Consider the following 10,655-nt stretch of genomic DNA (forward strand, 5'->3'; position numbering starts at 1 on the left):
TCTCTCTCTCTCTCTCTCTCTCTCTCTCTCTCTCTCTCTCTCTCTCTCTCTCTCTCTCTCTTTCAATATTCTCTTAATCGGAAAAATTGTAAAACATTTTTGTATCATGTATTGATTGATTCGAACCTCTTGTAAAGTGCTTTTTTTCCAATTTTTTTCTTCGGTTTCGGTGGTACATATATTCATACATATACATATATATATATGTATATTGTATATTAAATATCTCTGTTGAATTGTGGCATTTAGATCAGCGGCACGTCAATCAATTTCAATGTTAAATTAAATGTTTTTCACGTAATGTAAAAGCGTGAAATTAACGATTTCGTCATGTAATCTCGATATTCAATAAAACGGCGGTATGCGCGCTGTGTCACGCGGAAAACTGTGTGCGTGCGTTTGTGTGTCGGTCAAATTTTCAGAGAGAGCGAAACAAAGTGTTCATTATTAGCTACATTCGCGCAGACAGTTTTGCATCGAATCGTCCCGATTAGCCCGCATTATACGGTCGTATTTCCGATCGTTTTTTTTTTTTTTTTGCGGCGGGAAAAACGAATTCGCGCGCTCGGCGCGTGTGTGCGTGTGTGTGCGTGTTGGCACGGATGGCGAGAGCCCGTGTAATTAAAAAAAATGGCGCAATATTCCCCGTTCGCTTTCTATTTAGGCGAGAAACTGCTGCCCAGTGACAAATACGTGATGTCGGAGTACCCGCTGAACGATTACTCCTGGCAAATGAATCTCACTGTCAATTCCCTGGAACCGCGAGACTTCGGCCAGTACACGTGCTCGTCCGTCAACGCGCTCGGAAAAGCGGAAGGCATAGTGCGATTGCAAGGTACACGAGAAACTCCGATATTATCACAAAATGTATATTCCCCGCCCCCCCCCTCCCCCCATGTATCCTTCTCTCTCTCTTTTCCGACACGTATTCGTTTTGAATCCGCAATGAGAGCAACGCATGTCCCGCGATGAAATCGGACGATGATATTTTATCCGCCGCGTTAAATCACATTAATGAAAAAATTTTCCATCATATTGTGACCAATAAAGCAATAAATCCTTTCGAGACAGATCTCTTGAAATTCTGTGAATAAAATTGTGCGCGCGGATAAAAATCTTTCTTAAACGCTTCAGGGGGGGGGGGGACTTCCCTTTTCTCGCCGGACATTTTTGCGAGCGTTTCTCGCTTATATATGTGCTTTCAGTGCTGAATCTGAGCGTGCCGACGACACCGACGACCCTACCGAAACATACCGATCTGAAACAACGGAAGAACAAGAACGTGATGAAAAGCAACAAGAAGAAGAACAACAGTCACGGCAGGAAGGAGCACGCGAACAGTTTCGAAGACTCGGATTCAGTCGGCAACGAGGACGATTCTAGCACAACGCAGATCATGGGCGGAAGCACGCTCGAAGGCGGACACAGAACGGACAGGCCCCTCGTGCCCTCGTTGTCGCCGCCTTGGGTTATTTTGAACGCCGCGACTCTCAGGCATCCCTCGGTGTCCGCGATCTTGCTGCTGCTTCTTTTGCCGACCACTCTTTAAACAACGGCATCACGAACAACGAAGAAGTTGAAGAGGAACGAGAAGACGTGTGATGGTCATGAGAAACGCGGGGGGATTACGGGGATCCACGAGGATTACGAGGAGAATCCGCAAGCGATCTTGATGATCAGGCTGGTAGATTCAAAAAGCGCTTCGATCTCGCGCGTGCGCACGCGCGCGCGCGGTGCAAATGGAAGAATTGAAATCAATTTTAACGCCGCGTTGAGAAAACGATAATTCTTGTTAAGGGGAGGTTCTAGTCAAAAGGCCCGAAAATTAACGTAATTTCATAATTTTAACGTTAAAAAAACAATAATAAATAATTTTTTTTTTTAAACGCTTCCTGAAGGCCCCCTAAATTGAATAAGCTTTAATTTGAGTCAAGTCAAACATCGAAATCGGTTAAGTCGTCGAAGCGGAATCGTGTGCGGCGCGCAAAAAAAAAAAGTTATAAAAAAAAAATAATAAAAAATAAATAAATTATATAGGTAAATATCCTTTTGGCTACACATTTTCAAGACCCTAAGGATGAAAATAAAGCAAAAAAAAAAAAAAATTTTTGTTTTCGATTTTGACTAGAACCTCCTCTTAATGTCACAAACAAGAGTTTTCATCTTCAAAGCTTGTCTGTTCTATATATACGCACCGGGTGTATTTAAAGATAATAATTGCGTCTACTCTAAAAGGAAAACGATTTCTGAATATTAATACAATCCCCCGTCCTTCGGTCATCATTCGATGTTGCCTTATAATGTTTTTTTGCGATGTTGAAAACGCTCTCTCTCTCTCTCGCTCTCGCTCTCTTACGCGTCTCAAATATCGATCGCGAAATCCAATACCTTTGTGTGAAGAGAGTAGAAAACCAATCTCTTTAAGGGGAGAAAAGCTTTTGGTTTTCCGACGGAATCTGACATCGACTGGCTGGTCATTATCTTCATCCCTTCCATTATCTATATAAATTTCCTGCTTCTGCTCTTTAATCCCAATTTTAACGGGAGAAACACCAATTTTTCGCCGCGTGCTTCGATTTCGGAGTAGCCTTTGGTGAAAATTGATTACGAGTTACAATATTGGAACTTTTTTTACAGAAATTTGGTCGCAGATATTACATACATACTGTGCACGTTCGGTGAGGAGAGGAGATTTACACGAAAATCGTTTATAATAAAGTAATTTTCGACGTGTCTGGTCAAGTGCGATATCATATTTATTTTCCCGCTAACGGCCAACGAAATTTACATTTCCCGCAAGCGATATCTTCGGACAGCATTTGCGCCCCCCTCTCCCTCCCCCCCCGCGCGTGCGAAGCTATTATAAATTCAGGATAGAGATTAATGAATGAACTTAGGAAAGCAAACAAAGGGAGTCTCAGTTTGGTTGTTCCTCCTCGTGGATCTCCATTAGTCGCCGAAAAGTAATGCGAAAGGGACGCGCCGTGCGTACGCGACAATCCTATTCGGGTAAAAGGTCACACAGTCCCCCTCTGGCGATAACTGTAAATATGAACGAAGGTACGAGGTAAATTAGCGGTACAGGAGGGATGTACGGAGGGAAGAGAAAAGCGACTCTGTTTTCCGAATTTATTTGCAGACCAAACGTGGTCTTTTCCAAGGCTTGATTTTCGGTAACCGCTCGCGTTCAGGGAATCGTTTTACTCTAATAAAACTCGCTCGCATCCAAGTGTTTCAAGCGTTAATTGCATGTTAAATAAACAAATTTAGTCGAGGTTTAATTTTATAAACTTCATTTTCTAACTTTCTCGGCAAATCCTTTGAGCGCAATTGAATCTCATCGTCTCTTCGTTAAATATTTCCACAACAATGTTCTTTTTTTTTTTTTTTTCAAATTCGGTACTCGGAAACAGAGTTAAATGAAGTTCAGGTAATGAGAAGAGAATGGGGGGGGGGAAAAGAAACAGGTCTTCCTCTTATTTGATATAACAAGGACGTTACTTTTAGATGCGATATGTAATGTCTGCTGCAGCGCGCGACCAAAAAAAAAAAAAAAGACAACGGCGAAACTTTCGCGATGGAGTCTCTGTAAATATGCGCGACACGGTGTCGGTACACGGGATTCGATCGGCGCGCGTGAGTTAGAGAGCACGCTCTCACACTCTCTTATTCTCTCTCTCTCTCTCTCTCTTCTCGTTTTCTCGTTTTAGACGTGACCAGCGATTAATCGGAGTGTAGATAAAAGATCGGGAAAACAAGTTCGTGCATCGCGTTCGACGCGGCGAATACGGAAAACGGCAGACAACGTCGATGTGAGAATGTGTCGGAATTGCGAAATGAGTTCGCTGCCCCCGAGAACACATCTCACATGTTCGCGCGAATCGTCGTGGGGTTGCAGACTTGTATACTGTTTTTTCAGCAGACTGCGTGAAATGCAAAATATACAAAAAGTTAAACAAGCAATTAAATTGAGAAGTAATTATTTCTCAATAGATGTTGCTTGTGGGAAAAAGTACTTTGTTTTTTAATTATTGATAATGTTTTACATTTTTTTTTATTTATTACTTTATATCATTGTTTCAGACATTTTACGTTATATCGCAGCGAAACGCGACGCGCGAACTGTCTCTCATTCGACATAAAAAAAAAAAATTCATGCGACAATGTTCACATTATTACTTAGAGTTGAAATACGCGTAATTGTGACACAAGTGTTCTCCAGGATATAAGTTCTTCCTTCCATTCCATCGTCCATAAAAAAAAAAAAAATGTAGTCTCTCTACGAATAATTGCGTACTACGTACAATATTGCATTAATTACAAAGTTCGAAAAAAAATTCTTCCGAGAAATATTGCCATATAATAAACTCTCAAACAATTTCTGCCATTTAGCGCGAGTAAAAAAATCGATGGAACGTCAACGCTTTATTTTCATTCGAGTGTTAATTAAATTCCCGTTTGTCTCGCTCTGCACAATCTCTTGTTTCATTTTCCGCTCGTTCTATATTCGTTCAAACGTTAAGTTTTCTTTAAGAGAAAGCGAAATTTGATGTGCTTTTTTCCTCATCAAACGGTCCGACGTGCATTAATAATGTAATAATAAATGAAACCTGATAAATGAAATCCGCCTGATTTTTAATTATCACTGCCAAAGATTCTAAAGCCATCGGTATAGAAAAATCGATAAAGTACAAACAAACGTTTTTGTCGAGCGAAATTCGTTTCACGGAGAGAATTTTTTTGTGGTGTTTTCTTCTTTTTTTAGTAACTAATATATATAAATAATAATAACACTTTATCACATATAAAACAGTGTATGAAAATCTGTTTGAAAGTTTTTTGCAACAAGAATTTGCGTGCGTGTATTTTCTGTTGTATCGTATACATGTACATCCTAATAAGATTGGACTAGCGCGCGAGGCACTCTCTTCCTCTCTTCCTCTCTCTCTCTCTCTCTTTCTCTTCTGTTATCATTTGCTGAAAAATATGCTAATGTGGGAAAAATTTTTGCGGAAAAAAATTCTCCTCCGTGTTCGAGATTCGCTCGGGCTCCTGATCTCCATTTCGCTAGTGACCGTTTTGCGGCCCCGTTTCGTCTTCCACACGATACTTTTTTATCTTTCTGTCGCGGCCCAGGATACCGGCAAGCTAAATGTGCGCTCGACTATTGCAAATTGGCGCGGCTTAATTCGGTCGGTGCACTTTTACGATTAGATGAGCCGACGTATACTGTAGCCCGTACGCAAAAGCGAAGGGCAACGACAATAAATACGGTATAGTGAAATCCCGTCAGATCGAAGATTCATTTGGCTTAAAAGCTCGCTAGAAAAATCGCCGGGCGATTTTTTAAATTTATTTCTCTTCCTCTCTGTTGTTTCTTTCTCACAGACTCTTTTGATGATTGTTTCAATTTGTCGTTACATATTTATGACGACAAGCGCGTTGTCGTTAAGTTGCTCGTCAAGTACTTAATAATTGTGCAATTTGGAGGCAAATTCGACACGAAAACTTGCCAACGCTGTATTATTGCATGTACAAAACTTGATTGTTTTTCTTGTGTTTTAATCATTTGTTAGTTATACTCTATTTTTTTTTTTTTTTTTTTTTTATCTTAAAGAGAATCGCGCGACATCTCTATGTATTGTAAATGTACATATAATATTATATATTACAAGTATATTAAGCAACAATGAGAGATGGCATCTTGTGCCATCAATAAAACAATCTGGCGAGTTTTTAAGCACATCGCGCATCGACTTCTTGGCGCATTTCATACACAGCGATATATACAGGGTGTATAAAAAAAAAAACAATCCGCGCAAAATTCTCTTCTTATAAAATAATTGACACGCGCGTCAAAAAGAGTTGCGTAAAAAAATTAAAACTAACTTCGAATTAAGACGTGCAATTATTTACTGTATCTTTTATCTCGTCAGATGATGTTTCAAATTGTAAATGTTTTTTGCGCGTCTCTTTATTTGCTTGCGAATAACTGAAGAGCATTGTTTCTTGCTTTTTATATACTCTGTATACAAAACATATACATAATGTACATTTCATATATATATATATATATATATATATATATACATAATATAACCCGTTAGACAGAAACTCGTTGGATATCCTGTTATATCACAATAAGACACGCTATTATATAAAATAAATAAATTAATTAATTAAATGCGACGAATTTATATCGGACGTCGCGTATAAAAAAGAAGATATAATACCACACACGGCAACGAGACATATGAATCGTATAGGACCACGTTTACTGTATGTACATACGCTCGTATTATAAATGTTAATGTTATAATGAATACGTATACATATATTATAAGAGTGTAAATAATAATGATATGAGGCCATGTGAACGTTCGGATTTTCGAGGTATGTAAGCTAATTAATAACGCGTTCGTTCGATTTGGATTATGCATCCTCGAACGAGAGGCTAGATTTTGTAATAATGTGACATAGAAGAGAGAGGAAGATATTCGCGGTGTAATATAAATGATTAAGGAAAATGTCGTGTTTACGTGCATATGTATCCATTTAAAAAAAAAAAGAAAATACAGTTATAAATAAATATACATATATATATATACATGCATATATTATATGTAAAATTAAATAAGTGTGAATCTTGCTCGTTCGTTAGAATTCAGACAACGAAAGTCCGAGCGGGTGCTTTTTGTCGAGAATTGCCAAGCTTTCGAAAAATTACCAATAGCTCTTTCTCTCTCTCTCTCTCTCTCTCTCTCTCTCTCTTTTGTTTGAATATTTTTTTATCGCCAACAGAGTTTTCCGTTTTATCGTTTCAAATAAATATACAAAATTTTGTGAAAATAATTCAAATTGCAACACGCACGTCAAGGTAGAGGTCCAAAATTTCCTGAGAGAATCGAAGGCTGATTTGTGCGATCCATCCACATCGTTAAATAATTTGTCTCTGATTTTTCATTTTTCGACGAATGTGAATGTGCGCAGCAACACACGCTCGCAATTGTTGTTAATCACATGAAAATATCTCGCTTTCAAGAATTTGTGCCGCATGAGGATCAGATTGAATCGCGCGATCAAGCTTCTTCTCCCTCTCTCCTTACATGACATTGCTGCTGTCGGCATAAAATGCCATTGGTTCTGAGTAAAGAAGCTACGCACAGCAATAATAAAGTAAATAATTTGTATCCGCGTTGTTACATCCGGTACGAACACAAATGTCGTTTTTTTTTTTTATTTTGTAAAGTAAAACTGTGTGAATATGTCCCGCGCCTTCGACGAAAATAAATGAAGAAAAAGAAAAATCTATAGGAAGTAACAATTATAGATTTCGAAACAAGAATATATCGCGATTAAACATAGAATTACGTTTAGGGATTGAGCATGATGTACTATACTATTAACTTCAGACAATAAAATGTTATTATCGATGTTATCCTAGTAACTGTGTTTGATATATTTCTGCGACTCCCCTTTTAGCTTTTTGTGAACACATTCATTCTCTCCTGCTCTCCCCCAATATAAAAAAGCAACCGTCGAGCTCGAATATCTCGGAAATATTGTCCTCTTTTCCATGACGTTAATTGATTTTCGGCTATTTATGTGTCGCACTTTGACAGTTTGGGATTTACGTGAGAGATTGTTCGTCGAAAAACTTTTTCGACTGTGACAATTGACAATCAAATAAATATTATATATACATGCCCTACAGACTACACGCACAAAATGGCTTTATTGTGTGTTTTTTTCTTATATGAACAATTTTTTCTATATAAAAAAATTATTTCTACATTTTAAATCGTTTATTCAAATTTGTTGCGCGTCTTCGCTTCGTGGCCTTCGTTCGTTCCAGATTTTCGTTCTTTTCGATCAAAAGCGTTTTCTGCAACGTCGCAATGTGACGCTTGTAGTTGACCGTGTTGAGCGTGGCGTTCAGTTCTTCCGATTCGGTTCGCTCTATTTCCGGCACGGTTTTATGCGCGCCGTTTAACATTTGCTTGAACATCCCGATCTGATTCGGGGCAAGTATCGACACCGCGGTACCCGGTTTTCCCGCCCGTCCGGTTCTACCGGCTCGATGTATGTAATTCTTGATGTGCTTCGGAACGTCGTAAGATACAACCATTTGCACGTCCGCAATATCCAAACCTCTTGCCAACGCGTCTGTGCTTATCAGTCTATAAAATAAGATCAAGACAATAACTTTTGTAATAGAATTTAAAAAAAATTTGAAATATATATATATTATTTTTAAAACAAGAGTAACATTTTGTCATTGCGTCACAGCAATTTGTTTTTTTTTTTTTTCACTCCGAGAAAACGTACACGTGTATGTCTCCGCTTGCGAATTTGCCGAGAATGCTTTCGCGCTGTTTCGCCGTGAGCTGAGCGGATAATTCCCCGACCGCGACAGGAAGTTTCCATTCCGACAGGAGCAGTTGCATCAACAAGGCTAATCTGTGAGCGGTATGTCCGGAATTTGTGAAAACGAGAGTTTTCGAGATAATATCGTGTCTCGTCAACAAACGGTACAAGATAATTGGTTTGTACTCGAGAGGACATTCCATCGCGAGTTCCGTCAGTTCTCCCGGACTCGTGTATCGTCCGACAAAATCACCCGCGAGCTTGTCCAGATTCACATCGGTGTCTCTATCGGTCACAACGGTTGTGAATAGTATCGGATGAAAGAGGCTCAATCGGCTCAACTTTTCAGGATCCTGCGACAAGGTCGCGCTGAACAATAGCTTTTGAGCCGGTTTAGTTCCGCTAGTTAAAAACAAAAAACAACGAAAAATATAATAAACATGAATTTCCACACGCGATATTTGAAAGTGTAAAAAGTATTCAAATGGATATGTTTGAAATTTCCAACGAACAAAAAATTACCTCGAAAGTAATGTTTCAAGTGTCAAAGCGGGTGCTTGGGAATGAGGTGCGGATAAATATTGCAACCATTCTCCCGCCCGGTCGGCCTCATCGATAACAAGATACTTCAGAGAATCCAAAGAAAATCCATCCGTCTTCAATACGTGATCCACCAGACGTCCGGGCGTTGCGATTACGATATCCACCAAAGACAAATAATCTCCATTTTCAGCTTTAAAAACGACGTTTGTTAAATTATTGTGCTTAACCAATTTTATTTGTATTAAGTGTGTATACATACTTTTTTTAATTATATTTGTTTGCTCTTGTTCGAAGGGAAATGCGCTCGAAAGTAAGCTTACTTTCAAATTCGTGTGAGATGTATAGGTGACCATTACTTTGTGAACCTGTGCAGCCAGTTCCTGCACCGGTAGAACAACTAAGCAGCGGATTTTTGGTACTAATCGCGTCTGCAAGTCCTGAACAATTGGCAACACATAAGCCAGAGTCTTGCCTGTAATATTTAAAATTATTCAAAAAAAATAACAAAAATTATATAAACACAACAATAACGAGCATAGTAATGTGTTTTTAATTCACATATCTCTTACTTATCCTTTAAGTGCTTACCACTGCCTGTAGGGGCAGATATACAAGTATCTCTGGGCCACAATCCTAATTTTCTGTCAATACTGCACTTGTGTAACCATTTTATTATACTGGATTGAACTGGAAATAACTTCTTGATACCATTTGCTTTTAAAACTTCAATAAGTTTGGCGTCCAAGATTGATTTTAATTCCTTGAAGGAAGATCCATTCTTCAAGTTGGCAGACACAACTTCAGGATGCGCCAGCCAATCTGGCAATACTCTCTTAACTCCACGTTGCTTTTTGTGAGCTTTTGCACCTAATATTATGAAATTGTTTTCATCCTTTTCAGCAGATTTTTTCTCACTAATATTCTCAGTATCTGTTGCTAAGTTTCCGTTATCAGTTTCTTCCACTTTTTCATTTTCTTTTGCTACATTGAAATGAATAAGTTTTTTCTTCTTTTTCTTTTTTGACGATACTTTGTCAGTTTGCTCATTGACTGTCTCAGTGTTGGTTTTATTCTCATTGTGTGCATCACTACATTCTTCTTTATTAGATAGTTTTCTCTTTTTTTTCTTTGGTTTATCTAAATTGCTCTTAGCCACATCTGACTTGTTATTCGCGGCAGCTCTTTGTCTTTTACGTTCTTCTATTCTCTGCAACAATTCCGAAAGATGATCAGGTTGTTGGTCTTTTACCTCCTCCTTACTTTCTCCTTCGTATCTATATAAAAAAAAAAAAAACACAAAATACCTACATTGTATATTAAAAAAATACATTGTGTATTAAAAGAATACACAGAGTAATATACACACTGTGTATTAAAAAAATCTAGGTGTGATAAATAATTTGGAAACAAATTTTTCTCACTTACTATTACTATTTGTAATAAAGATATTACCTGCTTACACCAAATAAGCTCATTGTTTTTTAAAATACAATTTAAATATAAGAGAGAAAATGAACAAAAATATACACAGTGGTCTGGTTTCCACCGAAACCCTCAATTCGGTGGATTCCACTCCGATACAGGATACCCCAGCCCCAGGGTTGGGCACGTATTATACGTGAGGTATTTTACATTGTATTATACTTGGTATTGTACAGTATAATACATCGCTTAGTTTTATACATATTATACTTCGTGTGGCGCCATCTCTACATCATGTGTATAGTAAATTTTTAAGTCCAACA

The 10,655-nt window shown here is 38.2% G+C and overlaps 2 protein-coding genes across 3 annotated transcripts in view; one reads left to right on the forward strand and one right to left on the reverse strand.

The window, feature by feature from the left end:
• LOC109860077 (lachesin-like) overlaps positions 1 to 5,564 on the forward strand; it is a 107,392-nt gene extending 101,828 nt beyond the window's left edge. For both annotated transcript variants that reach the window (XM_020438930.1, XM_020438931.1), the window contains 2 exons: positions 665 to 835; positions 1,206 to 5,564. In XM_020438930.1, the coding sequence (XP_020294519.1) occupies positions 665 to 835; positions 1,206 to 1,549 (515 nt within the window). In that variant the 3' untranslated portion in view covers positions 1,550 to 5,564. The remainder of the gene's footprint in view (positions 1 to 664; positions 836 to 1,205) is intronic.
• Positions 5,565 to 7,709: 2,145 nt separating this feature from the next.
• LOC109860078 (probable ATP-dependent RNA helicase Dbp73D) lies at positions 7,710 to 10,648 on the reverse strand. Its single transcript, XM_020438933.1, has 6 exons — positions 10,363 to 10,648; positions 9,499 to 10,184; positions 9,170 to 9,382; positions 8,890 to 9,100; positions 8,329 to 8,769; positions 7,710 to 8,180 (listed from the first exon to the last, which is right to left on the reverse strand). Exons 1-6 carry the CDS (start codon positions 10,383 to 10,385, stop codon positions 7,790 to 7,792), a joined length of 1,965 nt encoding a protein of 654 aa, XP_020294522.1. The 5' UTR covers positions 10,386 to 10,648; the 3' UTR covers positions 7,710 to 7,789.
• Between the last annotated feature and the right edge of the window lie 7 nt (positions 10,649 to 10,655).

The sequence above is a fragment of the Pseudomyrmex gracilis genome, unplaced genomic scaffold (genome assembly GCF_002006095.1).
Source record: "Pseudomyrmex gracilis isolate BER0280 unplaced genomic scaffold, ASM200609v1 scaffold_324, whole genome shotgun sequence".
Lineage (NCBI taxonomy): Eukaryota > Metazoa > Arthropoda > Insecta > Hymenoptera > Formicidae > Pseudomyrmex > Pseudomyrmex gracilis.

Excerpts from the sequence above, each read along its gene's own strand:
- LOC109860078 (XM_020438933.1), bottom strand. The coding sequence starts at position 10,385 with ATGAGCTTATTTGGTGTAAGCAG. Across the intron at positions 10,185-10,362 it reads AGCTTATTTGGTGTAAGCAG|ATACGAAGGAGAAAGTAAGG; the intron begins GTAATATCTTTA and ends TTTTTTATATAG. Across the intron at positions 8,770-8,889 it reads CTTGAAACATTACTTTCGAG|CGGAACTAAACCGGCTCAAA; the intron begins GTAATTTTTTGT and ends GTTTTTAACTAG.